This window comes from Desmodus rotundus, chromosome 8, assembly GCF_022682495.2.
Source record: "Desmodus rotundus isolate HL8 chromosome 8, HLdesRot8A.1, whole genome shotgun sequence".
Taxonomy (NCBI): Eukaryota; Metazoa; Chordata; class Mammalia; order Chiroptera; family Phyllostomidae; genus Desmodus; species Desmodus rotundus.
In genome coordinates this window covers 69,275,870-69,294,247 of record NC_071394.1, presented here as the reverse complement: position 1 = coordinate 69,294,247, position 18,378 = coordinate 69,275,870, and the positions used below count along the sequence as shown (strand labels likewise).

At 39.9% G+C, this 18,378-nt stretch overlaps 1 protein-coding gene across 1 annotated transcript in view; it reads right to left on the bottom strand.

The window, feature by feature from the left end:
- The window catches only part of SHQ1 (SHQ1, H/ACA ribonucleoprotein assembly factor), a 158,572-nt gene extending 145,760 nt beyond the window's left edge, over window positions 1–12,812 (bottom strand). Inside the window, exons 1-4 of the mRNA XM_024556685.4 lie at window positions 12,553–12,812; window positions 6,409–6,473; window positions 4,750–4,872; window positions 3,870–4,030 (exon numbers count right to left, since the gene is read on the bottom strand). Coding sequence (XP_024412453.2) covers window positions 3,870–4,030; window positions 4,750–4,872; window positions 6,409–6,473; window positions 12,553–12,695 — 492 coding nt within the window. The 5' untranslated portion in view covers window positions 12,696–12,812. The remainder of the gene's footprint in view (window positions 1–3,869; window positions 4,031–4,749; window positions 4,873–6,408; window positions 6,474–12,552) is intronic.
- Window positions 12,813–18,378: the final 5,566 nt, after the last annotated feature.

Below are 18,378 nucleotides of genomic sequence, written 5' to 3'. Positions count from 1 at the left end.
AAAAAAAAAAAAAAAAAAAAACACCAAAACTTGCTTCAGAACTTCTTGTGATCATGGTATTATACACATGGGGTTATAAACCTTTACAACTCGTGGCATTACTATTTATGTCACCCCTTAGAGTTTTGTCACATGCAAGACTTTTTTTCCCCCCTACATTGAGGGAAATATGCATTCAAATTGTTTAGAACAGCAATGTTCATTCCATTAAAATCTGAAAAATAGTTTAATGATTTTAGACAATCAACCTAAATGCCTGTGAATAACAAAAATTTAATTCAATGGTTCACTTCTGCTGAAAAATAGAGGGAGGTAACCAGAAAGGGACACACTGGGGCTTCAAGTATGCTGGTAATGTTTTCTCTTTTAAGTTGGGTGATAGGTATCTACAGATTTGACACATAAGTTAAGACATTCAGAAAGATAAAAAGAATATTTCATAATAACTCATTTTCTTAAATCAACCTAAATTACTTAGTAAACATTTTAACAGATGTGAGAACTGACTTAACAGGGACTAGGCTGAGGCTCACACGATGGCATTCCTGCATCTTCTCAGCATCCTAGCAGAAATCGCTTTCAAGGGTCTTCCTCAGCAGCAGAGTAATTAATAAACCAGGTTCCCTGGCCTCAGGAAGCACTTTCAATCCAAATGTACACTCTAAACTTACCTTGCATGACTTTTATGTTAACTCATTAATAGCTTTAGACAGGCAAGCCCAAAACAGACTGACCACAAACTAGCTCTTAGCCAAACAACCGAGGTCCATTCACTGTATGAATTTTCTGATGTAGACAGAACTGACTCTATTCTAGCATCATATAGCTGTTTTCAAAAAGCTTACACAATATAGCATCTTGTTAAATTTTCTAAATGGACTTATAAAGAGTTGAACAAAGTTATCCCTGTTTTACAAAGAGGAGATGACATTTGCTTGTGATCAAGTAATTGGTCTGGCATCCCAAATCTAAGAAGAGGTAGAAGTGGGACTACAACATAGATCATTTACCTTTCCTTGGTAGATTCACATATGTCTTACTATAATAAACCCAATTCTAAACAGGTTTAATACCCTTTACCCAGATAGAGATGATGTAAAAACAAATAAATAACAAAACCCTGTTCATTGCTATTTCTTTCATTTTTTAAAAAAGTTAAGAACATAAGTTAGTGGTTCACCAACACTGTCATCATATAGCGCATTCTCAGAATATGTTTTCTATAAAATAAGAAAGTACTTTAAAATCTCTCCTCTCCATTTCATTCATTTCAATCTCCCTAGATAGCCTAAAATAAAGTACAAATTCCTACATTGTTTGAGGAAGAGAAAGTGATTTCATTCCTTTCCAGTCTGACATATAATCAAGTTTTGACAGGAGATTACCTTTAACCTCTACCACAAATGAGGAGACAAACATGCCTATTGTACACCAAACACTAAACAATTTGATCAAACAACACAAACTCATTCTCAACAGGAACATTTATCTACAAAACAGAAGAGACATCAGGCCGTAAGTACATGATTTTCATATAAAACACAAGGCTTTCTAGAAAGTATGAGAAGAGGGGGGATCCATTTCATATTTTTTTGATATATTTATTGATTATGCTATTACAGTTGTCCCATTCCCCCCCCCCTCACTCAACTCCATCCTGCCCACCCCCTCCCTCCCACATTCCCCCCCCTATAGTTCATGTCCATGGGTCATACATATAAGTTCTTTGGCTTCTACATTTCCTACACTATTCTTACCCTCCCCCTGTCTATTTTCCACCTATCATCTATGCTACTTATTCTCTGTACCTTTCCCCCCTCTTTCCCCCTCCCAATCCCCTATTGATAACCCTCCATGTGATCTCCATTTCTGTGGCTCTGTTTCTGTTCTAGTTGTTTGCTTAGTTTTCTTTTGTTTTTGTTTTAGGTGTGGTTGTTAATAACTGTGAGTTAGCTGTCATTTTTACTGTTCCTATTTTTTTATCTTCTTTTTCTTGAATAAGTCCCTTTAACATTTCATATAATAAGGGCTTCCTGATGATGAACTCCTTTAACTTGACCTTATCTGAGAAGCACTTTATCTGCCCTTCCATTCTAAATGATAGCTTTGCTGGATACAGTAATCTTGGATGCAGGTCCTTGCCTTTCATGATTTGGAATATTTCTTGCCAGCCCCTTCTTGCCTGTAAGGTCTCTTTTGAGAAGTCAGCTGACAGTCTTATGGGAACTCCTTTCTAGGTAACTGTGTCCTTATCTCTTGCTGCTGCTAAGATTCTTTCCTTCTGTTTAATCTTAGGTAATGTAATTATGATGTGCCTTGGTATGTTCCTCCTTGGGTCCAGCTTCTTTGGGACTCTCTGAGCTTCCTGGACTTCCTGGAAGTCTATTTCCTTTGCCAGATTGGGGAAGTTCTCCTTCATTATTTGTTCAAATAAGTTTTCAATTTTTTGTTCTTCCTCTTCTCCTTCTGGCACCCCTATAATTCGGATGTTGGAACGTTTCAAGATGTCCTGGAGTTCCTAAGCCTCTGCTCATTTTTTTGAATTCTTGTTTCTTCATTCTTTTCTGGTTGGATGTTTCCTTCTTCCTTCTGGTCCACACCGTTGATTTGAGTCCCAGTTTCCTTTGCATCACTATTGGTTCCCTGTACATTTTCCTTTGTTTCTCTTAGCATAGGCTTCATTTTTTCATCTAGTTTTCGAACAAACTCAACCAATTCTGTGAGTGTCTTAATAACCAGTGTTTTGTTTTGAACTGTGCATCTGATAGGTTCGCTATCTCTTCCTCGCTTAGTTATATTTTTTCTGGAACTTGGAAGTGTTCTGTTGTTTGGGCCTTTTTTTTTTTTTTTTTTGTCTTGGCGCGTCTGTTACTTAGGTGTTCCCGGGGCGGGGTGGGGTTATATTGGTCACTGAGCTATGACACTGTACGTGGGGGAGAGGCCAAGAGGGAGCAATGGCGCCCGCTCCACTCTCCACCGGATTTCAGCCACTCCCTCCGCTACCCACAATCAAATTGGGCCCCTCTGGTGCTGGTTCCCGAGTGGGTGGGCTTGTGCACGCTCTAGGCCCCTGTGGGTCTCTCCAACGACCTCTCCTGTGAGGCTGGGAGTCTCTCCTGCTGCCGCCCCAACCCCCATGGGTGTTTTCAATCAGAGGTCTGAGGCTTTATTTTCCCGCGCTGGAGCCCTGGGTTACGCGGTCTGCTTTGCTCCCCGCCATTCATCCCGGTTTATCTGTGCGTGAGTGTGGGGCTGAGGGGTACTACCTGCAGCTCTGCGTACCCCGTTCTCCGCCACTCTGAGTCCAGCCCTCTCTGTTTATCTGTGCGCGAATGTGGGGTCGAAGTGTCTGCTAGTGGTCAGACTGCCTGCCCCATTCGTCCCACACTCCGCCAGTCTCGGTCCCGCCACAGCCACGTGAGTCCTCTCCACCCCGGTGCCCGTCTATGCCCCTCCTACCAGTCTGGATGAATGTTTATTTTTTATCTACTTGGTGTCAGACCCCCTTGCCGTTCGATTTTCTGTCAGTTCTGGTTGTGCGAGGAGGTGCAGTGTGTCTACCTACGCCGCCATCTTGGTTCTCTGTTTTTTCATATTTTAAAATCCTAATGCCTAGAATACTAAATGAAGTGGAGAAAAAATGAAGAGAATGTCTTCCATCTGGAACTGCACTAAGACTAGGCAGAACAGCTAGTGCAATGAAAGGGAGTGAATAGCTGTGTCATGTGTGCATAGAAGGAGCTGAGCTTTGTGCTCTAAATAGGTCACCTCTCATAATGTATGTAAACACCCAGGATGAGCAGAACAGAGATTACAATATCCACATGGTAAAACCTTAGAAACCCAGGTCTTTTAGGAATACAGCATACCTGTAATCGCTGAAATACTCCCGATCGTAGGCCTCCAAATCCATACTGGCACTGCAGGTTCAGAGCACTTCCTGATACCTCTTTATAGGGGGACTGTTCAACTTCCCAATCAAAGTCATCGTCGTCATCTTCTACTCCTTCCTCAGAAACCTCAGAAGCACCTAAATGTGTTAAATATTAATTTTTTGAAACTGAATTTCCTAGGTACAACTTGGAGAACTAATATAGAGGAAAAATTACTACCTATGTTGTACCAAAAACAGTACAAGAATATGCATATTCTTGACAGCCAATAAAATGGATCTAACCTCCAGGTCCATCGATGATAGAATGTATAAGTAATAAATGCAATGAAATCAAACAGACCATATATACATAAATCTCACAAAAATGTTCAGTGAAAGAAGCCAGACAAAAAGAATACATACTGTATGAAATATATACACAATTCAAAACCAGGCAAAACTGAGGACAGTAGGTACCCTGGAGAGGAGGATAGAGCAGTGACTGGGAGGAGACACCATGTAGGATCCTAGGATATTGGAAATATTCCATTTCTTGACTTAGGTGGTGCTTCCTTCATGTAACTCACTGAACTGTACACTTCTAATCTTAGCTCAAGTGGTCAATATTTTGCCAAAGACAGAGATGCTGTTTCAATTAGTCTAAAATATGACTGACCTACTAGTTCAATGGAGTTCTTTTTGTCTTTAAACTGTATGTTAGCAATGATATATTTTCATGTTATCACATGACCTCATCTTGTCACCTGAACTATTTTTTCCAATTTCATATTTGCTATATCCCTTTTCCCCTGGAAACACATAGCATTCCAAATATTCTGCTTTCCTTTATTTTCTCCCAACTGCAATAAACATACCTATTTCTTCCACAAGAGGTTTTGCAGTCCTGGATTTCCTTGGTGCCAGAAGAGCAGTTAACATGTTCAGCCCCTCAAAATGCTGGCCAGGAGTTTCTTTGGGCAATTGAATAGTAAAAATTCCTTAAAGACAAATTTGTTTTATACTTAGCAAGATTAAAATATTTGAAGACTTCACAAATATATCTATGCAATATATATCTTATTAAATATTTCTATGTTATAGAGCTCCAAAATTATACCCTTACATAAATTTAATAAATAAAAATAAAAATAGAAAAAGGTTCCAACAGGGTTTTTCATAACCACTGATTCAGCCATCACTACTATAAGAAACTGAACTGTTAAAGCTGCAGAATGCTTTAGTCTTATGTAGTATCACCTTAAGTAATTATTGATAGTATTAAAAATCAATGGCCTGAGAAGGTAATAGCTTAGAATTAACCAGTACATACTTATAAAATGTATTTCTGAACTAAAAAGGCAAAAAAAAAAAAAATCAGGATATATTATCCAATGGACAATAGCAGGAATTTCAAAAATGCACAAAATCTTAAATAAAGCAGTTATAGCTTCATAACGTTCTTTACTATCTCCAGATCTACATCCCTAAAGTCCATCTAAGGAAGACACAAATTCTACAATGTACTTCTTTTCTTTCCTTGACTGGATTTATCAACTTCATCTAGGCTCTCCTATGACCTTACTACATTATTTACTACTCTTACATTGTAAAACATTTTACCTCTTTCAGTGTACTGAACCTTATCCTAATATACCAAATACAACTTAACCCCAAATACTTCCACATATAGCAACCTTCCTGAATCCCAGTGTACTTTTAAAATGTAATAACTTTGTTTCAATATGCAACTTATTTGCAATTAAAAGCAGATTTACTACCTTGGAAGGCAGTCTCATTATACTTTATTATCACATTAATTATGTTGCATTATTGGTTAGAACTTTGTCAGTTAACATTTTCATCCCATTTTTCTTCCCTTACCCTAGTTCATCAATGCCAATAAATATTCACTGAATAAATTACACATGAGTAGACAGCATATTCTTATTCCATATCCAGTAACAAAGTAAAATCCAGGGGCCGGTATAAAGGGTGCAATAAATGGTTTCACATCTAGCTGAAATGAATCAATCACAAGAAGAAAATTCAATTAGCCTTTAAATGCCACCTATGGATAGCTTCTTTCTCACCTACATATTAGTAAATTTTAAGTTTGAAATTCTAGACAAAAGATTTGATTCTGTATCTTTTATAGAATCAAAATCTATATCTATATAGGATCAGCTAAAATCATCTACATCTTTTATCATCTCACGCACTCTAATCTTTACTTTTAAACACTTAATAAATGCCGGGGGAATAGGAAATAAAAACTAGTAGAAAACAGAATCAGAGTGTTTAATTTAACTTTACTGTGAAGAATACTGTGAAGTACTTTAAAAGACTGAAAAAATTGTCATTGTTAAGAAATCCATGAATAACAGCACTGAACAATGAGGAAATTTAGTGATAGGAACAGATTGCACTTGTAAATCACCCAAAAAGTCCTCACAGTATCATGAAAGATCTTTATGCAGTTACTCTAACATGAAGAATACAAAGAACAAAACTAACAAAATTTCCGAAGTAAATACCTTTATCTGCATCATAGAACCCTTGCTCACTTCCATTTTCTACAATTCTTCCAGGAAGAGTTAATCTGCAGATATAATATAAGATCTCATGAAGTCCTTGAATTACAAAGTATAAGAAGAGACCATCAATGACAGTATACATTGAAATCTATCAACCATTTTAAAAGGAAATCCTTCAGCATTTCTTCAACTAAATGCACTTCACAAACTAAATAACTTAAGATTTCTTTCCTAGCTAAGAAAAAGGAAATCAGAGATGATTCAATCTGTCTGAAAAACCACTAGTCAGTCACCAATAAAATAGATACTTTAAAAGAAAAGCCACAATAAATATTAGTTATCACTATTGTTATAGTACTTCCCCCTCCCTATGAATATGTTAATTTATGTACCCTGTGCTTGACTCAGCAGGGGCTCAACAAAAGTAGACTAACTGGCTTCCAAAAAAAGGAAACAATAAACAAACAACAAAACCGACTGTTCGTATTGGGCAAATAACAACTTTAAAAAAAAAGTAGAAAGAAAAAGTGGGGAGCTTCCAGACAAGATGGAGGCGTAAGTAGACACACTGTGCCTCATCGCACAACCAAAAGAAGGACAACAACTGAAAAACAAAAAACAACCAGAACTGACAGAAAATCGAACCACACAGGGAAGTCCTACAAACAAGGAGATAAAGAAGAAACATTCATCCAGACCAGTAGGAGGGGCGGAGATGGGCGGAGATTGGCAGCCCGAGCGGAGAGGACTCCTGGCAACCAGGCAGGACCCAGAGAGGTGGCACATTGTGGAACTAACCGAGCAGGTAGTGCGACAGCTAGCAGACCCTGCGGCCCCACATTGGCGCATAGATAAACTGGGAGAAACAGCAGGGAAGTGAAAGAGACTGCACAACCCACGGCTCCAGCTCGGGGAAATAAAGCCTTAAACCTCTGACTGAAAACACCGGTGGGGGTTGAGGCATCAGCAGGGGACACTCCCAGCCTCACAGAAGAGGTCTTTGGAGAGACGCACAGGGGCACAGGGGCCTAGAGCATGCACAAGCCCACCCACTCGGGAATCAGCACCAGAGGGGCCCAATTTGACTGTGGGTAGAGAAGGGAGTGACTGAAATGCAGCAGAGAGTGGAGCAGGAGCCATTGCTCCCTCTCGGCCCCTCCCCCATGTACAGGGTCACAGCACAGCAACCAGCATTACCCTGCCTCGGTGAAAACCTAAGGCTCCGCCCCTTTACATAACAGGCGCGCCAAGACAAAAAAAAAAAAAAAATGGCCCAAATGAAAAAACAGATCAAAGCTCCAGAAATAATACAACTAAGCAGCAAACAGATAGCCAACCTATCAGATGCACAGTTCAAAACACTGGTAATCAGGATGCTCACAGAATTGGTTGGATTTGGTCGCAAATTAGATGAAAAATTGAAGGCTATGCTAAGAGAAACAAAGGAAAAGGTACAGGGAACCAATAGTGATGGGAAGGAAATTGGAACTCAAATCAACAGTGTGGACCAGAAGGAAGAAAGAAACATCCAACAAGAAATGAATGAAGCAACAAGAATTCAGAAAAATGAGGAGAGGCTTAGGAGCCTCCAGGACATCTTGAAATGTTCCAACATCTGAATTATAGGGGTGCCGGAAGGGGAAGAGGAAGAACAAAAAATTGAAAACTTACTTTAAAACATAATGAAGGAGAACTTCACTAATCTGGCAAAGGAAATAGACTTCCAGGAAGTCCAGGAAGTTCCGAGAGTCCCAAAGAAGTGGGACCCAAGGAGGAACACACCAAGGCACATCATAATTACATTACCTAAGATTAAACAGAGGGAGAGAATCTTAGAAGCAGCAAGAGATAAGGACACAGTTACCTAGAAAGGAGTTCCCATAAGACTGTCAGCTGACTTCTCAAAAGAGACCTCACAGGCAAGAAGGGGCTGGCAAGAAGTATTCCAAGTCATGAAAGGCAAGGACCTACATCCAAGATTACTGTATCCAGCAAAGCTATCATTTAGAATGGAAGGGCAGATAAAGTGCTTCTCAGATAAGGTCAAGTTAAAGGAGTTCATCATCAGGAAGCCCTTATTATATGAAATGTTAAAGGGACTTATCTAAGAAAATGAAGATAAAAAATATGAACAGTAAGAATGACAACAAACTCACAGTTATTAACAACCACACTTAAAAACAAAAGCAAAACTAAGCAAACAACTAGAACAGGAACAGAACCACAGAAATGGAGATGACATGGAGAGTTATCAATAGGGGATTGCGAGGGGGAGAGAGGGGGGAAGGTACAGAGAATAAGTGGCATAAATGGTAGGCAGAAAATAGACAGGGGGAGGGTAAGAATAGTATAGGAAATGTAGAAGCCAAAGAACTTATATGTATGATCCATGCACATGAACTATAGGGGGGGAATATGGGAGGGAGGGGGTGTGCAGGATGGAATGGAGTGAACGGGGGGAAATGGGACAACTGTAATAGCATAATCAATAAATATATTTTTAAAAAAGGTAATGTCAGACTGAGGGCTACTATTTAAAGATACGTTTCAAAAATAGCATCCATAATTTCACTGACTTTTATGGTATCCTATTCCCTTGATGTTCTGCCAATAACGTATTGTTTGGTCGAAGGGAAAAAATAAAAGTGTTTTTCTCAAGTCTCATAATTACTATATAAGGATTTCTCCTTCTTTCATACTAAAGGAAATGAGCTGATTTCCCTGTTTCCAGTCTTACACTGGTTCAGTCAGTCTTGCACTGAGGGCCCAAAAGAATTTTTCTAAACAGAAATCTGACTGTCACCTTTCTATTTGAAAAAGTTTCTATGACTGCTCAACACTAACTAGATAATTTAAACTAATCAGTATGGCATATCAAGACAGCACCATTCTATTCCAAACTGAAAATGTAAGCCTCCTTTCCTCCCATACCCCATTCTCCCTTTCTTCCTATTCTAACTGTAATAATAATTGTGGGGAACCGTTCCAAGAGTGGGAAATGTGGCTCTGCCCCCACTCGGAAAAGCCAGTGGGGAGTGAGGTTGGCGGGCAGGACCCACACCAATGGATAGGTTCTCCAGTGGGAAATCATTGTACTTGCGTTGTACGTAGACTGCTATAAGACTTGCTCTTGCTAAAAGTCCCTTACCCTGAACTGAGGCAGCAAATGTTTACCGAAGTATCTTCATCTTCCTAAAGTCTGTGCTAAACCACCCAAGTATGGAGTGTGAGCAGCTTCTCCCTTGAGCTGTAACGTCCTTCTCTTTGAAGTAATTAGCAGTGTCCTGTCCTTTGTCCTCCTTAAAAGGTAATCACCTGTGGTGAACCTGTGCATGGTAAATGAGGATCGCCCTCATGTAATGTGCCCAAAAAAACAATAAAAGCCTATCCAGGAGGGGGTCAGGCGCCCACGCAGCCCCTTTTCCTCCACAGTATTTCTGTAGCCCATGTGTATGTGAATATTGCAACCACAACAACAGATCTTGCTGGCCGGGATCTGCATCAAATAATAGTAATAATAAAACTTGGCAGACCTCAAAGGGCCCAGGACTTCACAACTTAGTTACCACTGATCCCAACATTTCCTGTGTACTTTCCAAACCCACCTCTGCCATTTTACCAGCTCTGCAACTTTCTTTATAAAAGTTAATTAATTTCAAGGCTCACATTCCTCATCTGTGAAAACGAAAAAACAACAGAATCTATCCCAGAGTTACTGTAAGAAGAAAATGATAAGACAGAGTGCTTAATGGTTGGTATAGTAGGTAAGCACTTAAAAGATGTAAACTGTAATTATCAGCTTCCCTCTCTTAGGTTCTTTATAACTATAAATTCTTACTATGTAATAGTGAAATCATATTTGTTCACAGATCTGCCTCCCCTGCTAGACTCTCTATTAATTCCTCAAGGAGAGGGGCAAGGTTTTATTCCACTTTGATGTAATATAGCAAACTGTATTTTCAAAGATGGCCCATCTCACATCACTCCTCCCAGCAGTGTGGTCTATCTCTCCTTCCTTTAAAACTGAGTGGGCTTCTGGAACTGTTTTAACCAATACAATAAAGCAGAAGTGACACTGTGATTTTTTGAGGTTAAGTCATAAAAGATAATATGGATTCTGCTTTGGTTTCTGGAATACTTGTTTTTAAAACCTTCAGCTACCCTGTTAGTAGTCCAACTCCCTGAAGGAATCACAAACTAGACAATGTAAAAAGACTACACAGGAGGAGGTCACGAGACTACAGGAAGAGAAATACCCTCCCTCACCTCACCCCACCAGTCCCCAGCTGCTTAGGCCCTTGCTGTTCCAGATCTAGCCTCCATGTGACCACAACTGAATTAAAAACGTCAAGCCAAAATAGCTCAGCCAAGCCCCCACCAAATTCCTGATACACAAAAACCAGGACAGGGAGTTAAATTACTCTTGTTTTATACCATTAAGTTTGCTTTGTTATGTATCAACAGATAACCAGAACAGCAGGCCCTTAATAAACAGAATAATAACTACTGATTATTGAACACATGGATAAATACCAGGCTTGGTAATAAAGGCTGTATGCATTATCTCAATCCTCACATCAACTAGTATTATTTCCATTTTACAAATTAGGAAACTGAGACAGTAACTTGCCCAAAGTCACAGAACTCTTAAGTGTGCTGAGACGTAGATGTGCCCAACTCCCAAGCCTTTGCTGCTATCCAAGGAATGAATAAATTTGTGTGAAAAGTAAGTACTCTCTAAATTGTTTCACACATTATCTCTTATTTTCTCTTCACTAAAACTTCCCAACTTAAATAGTGATTTTTACTTAGAAATTTCTATTTTATTGTATTTATGTTATTTTGCAATCCCATTATTTAAGAACTTCTGAGTCTCTGATGTCTCATCTGTACCATGTAAATAACAGAATCTACTTTGCAGAACTTCCCTAAAATCAAATGAGATAACCCACATAAAACACTTACCTGGAGTAAAACTTCAGTAGATGTTTGCTAACATCATCATCACCTTCCCATTCTTACATGTCTTAAATATCGCCTCTTCAGAGAGGCTTCCTTCTGCCAGTTTAGATAAACACAGCCTCCCTTTTATTTTCTGTGAATGCAATTTACTTCCCTTCAGAGTACTTCCTACAATTTGTAACTGTATGTTTATTGTTTTATTATTTTGCTTTACCTGTTAGAATGTAAACTACATGAGGCACCACTACATCCCCAATACAGAGCCTGAAAACAGAGCCTGGTATATACCATGGGCTTGATAAATAAATCCAAAAAATAAATAAATAAATAAATGAAAAAAGAAATAGGGAAATGCAGTATATCCAAGTAGGTGGATTAAGTTAAGGCCTACTGGATATCTGAGCAAAACTGGTTCAGATTCAGTGAAGGAAAGAGCTTGACTGGTTCGTATTAGGAAAGTACTTAGGCAGGAAAAGTAGGCTAGAGCTACACTTAAATAAGGAAGATTAGAATAGATTTATCCCTCCTAATAAAGGAAAGAACAAGGAATTGACAATGTTTAGGAACAATCGGGCAGTGTCCTTTGTAAAACAGAGCTAATAGTTATGTCTATCTCTAAGAATCGCTTTCCAGATTAAATGGGATGATGCACATAAAGCACTTAAATTGTTGCTTGCGGGAACCCGAGGGACGACAAAACCAGAGAAATAGCAGACGACGAGGAGGTAGGACAGTGAGGCTATTTTGGTGTCAAGCAAACCAAGGAAGCTGAGAATTTCAGGAAGTAGGGAACGGTCAGACAGAAGAGGTTGATAAACAAGACGTGGATTGAGAAAAGTCAAATGGGCCACCGGTAGGGTGCAGTCAGCGCGCGCCATCCCAGGCAAGGAGGACAATCGCAAAATGAAATAAAAGAACAGAAACTGGAAAGGTGACTTTGTCCCAAATGCTATGTTTTAAAATGACTCAGAAATCTCTGTAATGTGGGGATTGAGGAAGGCTGAAGAAGAACTGCAGCATCTAGAACGCAAGCCTAAAAGAGTTCACTTCCTGGGCATCAAAGCTGCTGGGAGCTCAGAAAAAGACCCTCGTTCTTTCAGCCTCCCTCAATAAGCAGTTATGGATCCGCGAATGACTGAATTCCCAAAATACAATCCCAGTGGCCAAACACCCGGAACTCGCCTGAGAAAATACGGCTTGGCGTAGAACTTGAAGTCGAACCCCTGGAAGTAGACATCGAACTCGGAGACCCGAGCGTAGGGCACGCGGATCGCGATAGTCAGGAAATCTGGGTCCTGGCTGAGGTCGAACGCAGGGGTCAGCATCGTCACGCCAGTTCCAGTGACCAAGGTGGTCACTCTGTCGCTGTCCCCGTAGCCGCCCAGGACACAAACTCCCCAGGAAATCCCCACCTTCTAGTACTAGTTCAGTTACCGGCCACTTCCGACTCAAGGCGGAAGTGCTTACGCGTGGGAGAGGAAGACCCGCCCCACCCCTATCTCCGTGGAGACGGGACGCTGTTTGCGAAGAGAAAGGGGAGTAGGGAAAGGGGCTTTCTGCGTAGGTAATAAACCCAGCGTGTAACTTGGAAGAACCCAGACGAATCTTCACCTTAGACGCTCCAAGCCTCTTTCAAGGTTCTTAGTGATGACTTAACAGCATTGGCTTTCCTGGAAGAAATCTGCGTTTGAATCCCTTCTGGGACACTTCCCATCTGTAAGACTTTGGAAAAGTTACAAAACCTTCTGTGCTTCAGATATCTCTTCTATAAAATGAGTATAACACTAGGACCTACTCTCATAGAGATACTATACTGTGAGGGTAACATCAGATTATGTACAGCTCTAACAACGTACCTGGCAAGGTGTCAATGGCAGCATCCTTATTGTGGTTTCCTTAGCTCTCATCTGTTTGGTCAGCAATTTCCCCTTCTCACTTTTACCCTCCGTTTTTCTCTGCCAGTGTCTATCCCCTTCCTCTCCGCCTCCACATTTCTCTCCCTTTTCCTCTCTTTCACAATACCTTATTTAAATTGAGTTTTCTTGTTTACAGAGTGTCCATCCAACTAATCTGTTTTAATCTTCACTATGCACTCTGAAGAATACAACTCACAGATTAGCAATGTCTTGTAATAATCATGCATTTTACAATTATCAGAACCCAGAACATCTGACTCTTAAACCCAGTTAATGCCTGCATTGACGAATTACAATCAATCTGTACTTTTCCCTCCTTCCCTTGTCTTCACTTTTCTCCTTAGACTTGCTTTGGGTCCTCTTTCCTGTCTCTTTTTTCCTGCTCTTCCTGTATTCCCCCTTTAGTCTATGCTCCTCGTACTCTCCTAGCGCCTCTCCAACTAATCTCTCTCTTTGCCTACCTATATTTCCTCTCATTTTATTTCCTGTTATTCCACTGATAGAATAGTCCAGGAAATAGTATTGATTTCCTGGTTTTAAATATAAGTAGAAAAGGGGACAGAGTCATCTTCTCAAACAATGGCCCAGATAATCTCAAAAGCCTTTTCAACCTCCAATTTTTCATCAGTGTTAGAAATTAACTAGGACTCAGAAAAATACCTTAACAGGAACAAATAAAATTAAAAATTTAAAATAAAAACCACTCTGTTTAAATCTGGAGGTTTTGATAATGACAAAATAAGAGGTCAGGGGTAAAATAGTTTAAAATACACTCTTTACACATTCACCTATTCCTTGGTGAGCATAGAGATTAATTAAATTAATGAATACTTAGTATGTGCCAGCACTGTACAAAATCCTTTACACTGGTCTCATTTTCCCCTCCCAACAGCTCTATGAGCTAGGCATTATATATCCCCTGGTTTGCATGGGGTTACACAGGTAGTGAATGGTGAAATGGGAATTGAAAACCAAGTGAATCTGATTTCTGGGCCCAGGCTCTAAAATACTACAGATCTGACTCCCTCTAATGTTATCACCTACCCAACTTGTTTCACATCAGGAACCCAAGCCTCCCTACTTTAGGCCTTACTGACTTTTACAAACAGTAGTGTTACTGAACACAGGTCTGTTTTTTCCTACAAAAGCCAATACTTGAGAGGCAGGTGCTGATGTAAAGGAAAGTGGTATACTTTCAGATGCTGGTCACCTGGAAGATGAGGAACTCATGTCCCAAAGCCCATCTCCACCTCTCAGTGGAGGCAGAGGTTTTTATAAGGAGAGTGAGGGGAACAGAACAAAGAGATCAAGGGGGATAAAAAGTTCTCTATATGCTGACCAGCACAGTCCATTTCAATAAAGCAAGTGATGGTCCGGTGTGCGTCATCCTGGCTTCATGTCATTCTCACTCTACATCATCCTGGAGTCGTGGTCGGAGGTCAGCAAATCTCCTGGAGTTGGGATGCCTAAAGGTCAGAGTCTGTATCTTTTGAAGTTAGCTCCTGGGATTCTTATACAAATATGCTGTTCATCTACATGCTACATATTAGTCAGAGTCAGCATTTACAGAAACAATGTCAAAAGAATGGTGGGGTGAGTTACAATTTCCCACAGTTACAATATTCCACTGTTACAGTAGGCACTCAATATTGTAAATGAATTGATACAGACATGGAATTAGTAAAGCCCTGAAGAGGTTCCTTGAGATAGGCCTTTGGCTGGATCATTCCAAAATTAGCTTCTCTATAAAAATATTTTACAATTACCGAGGGACCTCATTCCTGTAGGTCACAAGCATTAATATTTTTAAATTATCAATGCAAGAACATTAACTGAGACTAAAGCTGTGCTATCCATGAGGAAATTCTAAATTGAAATCAGTTTCCAAAGTAGAACTATGAGCTTTCTAAATATTTTATTCTGGGTTTGGCAACACACACAGAGGACTGCACACTATATGACTATATGGTTCGTTGCTGCTGTTATTTAAAAGAAATATATTCAGTACTGCATCTGCTGTATCACAAAATATTGATAGCTGCAACTATATAATAGAGTTTTGTTGGTGGTGTTTTATTGCAAGCTATATACTTCACTTTAGTTTTGTATTTCTAATTAGTAGTAAATTACACAAGTTATAAATTCTGTAAAAAAAAAAAAAATGAACAGAGTCACTTTAAAGTTGAATCAGAGTTACCATCCCAGGGGGACTTCCTGGCATGTCTTATGGCTCAAACCTTTGCAATATTAAAACAGGGCAAAATAACCTTTGGGCTAGCCCTAACTCAAAATTGTTACACAATTTACTCAAAATTGTGTAAAGAACTGTTTACAAGGATAACAAGACAGCAGATATCGTGGCTACCAACTGATGACTACCAGATTACAAATTTAAAACATTCTTTAGAATTACAATCACTATGTTATATTATATGCACCAATTGAAATACCTTCAATCATGTAATTGTTCCCCTTCCCTTTCTCATAAATCCCCCTTGCCTTTATCTTTTCATTGGAACACTATTTGAGATTCTACCTGAATTCATGCTTCCCAAATAACTATTTTTCTTATCTCAAATAAATGGTTATTACCTTTCATTTTGGGTTTTTATTTTTAGGTTAACATATTTGATGTTAGTAGTGGAATCTGAAAATTGTTTCACCTTCAGGGACCAGTGTTCACTGGAACAAGTTGTGACCTACAGAGCCTCTTTTGTGCTCACTGCTGCCGTGGACCACTATCTCCTAGACTGAAGCCCTCTTGTTTTTGGAACTCCCTCCTTTTTTGGTTGAGGTCAAATACCTTTACTTGAAATAGGGAGGGGTTTTTCCCTCAGAGTTGTAGGGGCAATTGCCTGAGGATGATTGTTCAGGTGTTGGCATGTAGCGTACAGCAGGGGGCTGTAGGAGCTTACTGCCTCCTATGAAGAGATCTCTTTTTTTCCCAAGAGGGACATTTCACAGCTCTCTTACTTGTAAGAAGTGCCCTGGGGGTAAGCAGCTCACAGGGGTTTCCCTGGTGGGTGAGGACTTAGTGGGTTGAAAGCTCTTTGGTTTCTTTTTCTTGTTTCTGCCTGTTATGTTGTTTGTTGTAAGAAAAAGATTTCACAAGGGGAGAAACCCAATCCTCTCTGAAACAATGTAATACGTTCTTTAATAGATAAGCAGAAATTTCTAAAAGATAAAATGATTTCTCTAAAATAATTCAACAAGAAACTTTGGCTATCTGAGTAGGTACTTTAACATTTCTTACTGTTTGTCCTGCCTGAAACCTGACAATATATTTCAAAAAAATTTAATAACTTTATGATTAGAAATTCAGCAAAATTGGAAACTGACTTTTCAAGGTCAAATAGGATTTTAAAGCCTCTTCAGTAACTTTCCAAGGCCTTCCTGACAGATAATCAGAAATGTAAACACAGTCCATAACTGCCTGAGACTAAACAAATCAAAGGAACAAAATAGGAAAGAAAATCCTTTTTAAAAAACACAGCAGCTGAAAAGATTCCCTTGTCTAAGCAGTCACCACTAATCTACTTAAAAATTATTCTACTTAGACTTCCAGCCAAGATGGAGCTGTAGGTAGACACAATGTGCCTCCTTGCAAAACCAAAAGAAGGACAACAACAATTTAAAAACAAAAAACAACCAGAACTGACAGAAAATCGAACTGTATGGAAGTCCAACAACCAAGGAGAAAAAAAAGAAACATTCATCCAGACCAGATGGGGAGGAGAGGAGATGGGCAACCGGGTGGAGAGGACTCGCGGCAAGGGGGCAGCTGGCGGACCCAGTGAGGTGGCGGATTGTGGAGCAAGGCAGGCCAGGCTGCAGCTGGCAGTGAAGCAGCAGCTGGTGGACCAGGTGACGGACCTCGAAACCCAGAGTTCCAGTGTGGGGAAATAAAGCCTCAAACCACTGATTGAAAACACCCGTGGGCGTTGAGGCGCCAGCAGGAGAAATTCCCAGCCTCACAGGAGAGTTCATTGGAGAGACCCACAGAGGCCTGGAATGTACACAAACCCACCCACTTGGGAAGCAGCACCAGAAGGGCCCAATTTGATTGTGGGTAGCGAAGGGAGTGACTGAAATCTGGCAGAGAATGGAGCAAGCACCATTGCTCCCTATTGGACCCCTCCCCAACATACAGCATCACAGTGCAGCACAGAGCGTTACCCTGCCCCGGTGAACACTTAAGGCTCCTCTCCTTTACATAACAGGTGCACCAAGTCAAAAAAAAAAAAAAAAAAATGGCCCAAATGAAAGAAAAGATCAAAGCTCCAGAAATAACACAACTAAGCAGCAAACAGATAGCCAACCTATCAGATGCACAGTTCAAAACACTAGTAATCAGGAAGCTCACAGAACTGGTTGACTTTGGTCGCAAATTAGATGAAAAATTGAAGGTGATGCTAAGAGAAACAAAGGAAAAGGTACAGGGAACCAATAGTGATGGGAAGGAAACTGGAACTCAAATCAATGGTGTGGACCAGAAGGAAGAAAGAAACATCCAACCAGAAAAGAATGAAGCAACAAGAATTCAGAAAAATGAGGAGAGGCTTAGGAGCCTCCAGGACATCTTGAAACGTTCCAACATCTGAATTATAGGGGTGCCAGAAGGAGAAGAGGAAGAACAAAAAATTGAAAACTTATTTTAAAACATAATGAAGGAGAACTTCCCTAACCTGGCAAAGGAAAGAGACTTCCCATAAGTCCAAGAAGCTCAGAGAGTCCCAAAGAAGTGGGACCCAAGGAGGAACACACCAAGGTGCATCATAATTACATTAGCCAAGATTAAACAGAGGGAGAGAATATTAGAAGAAGCAAGAGAAAAGGACACTGTTACCTACAAAGGAGTTCCCATAAGACTGTCAGCTGACTTCTCAAAAGAGACCTCACAGCAAGAAGGGGCTGGCAAGAAGTATTGGAAGTCATGAAAGCCTACATCCAAGATTACTGTATCCAGCAAAGCTTTCATTTAGAATGGAAGGGCAGATAAAGTGCCTCTCAGGTAAGGTCAAGTTAAAGGAGTTCATCATCAGGAAACCCTTATTATATGAAATGTTAAAGGGATTTATCTAAGAAAAAGAAG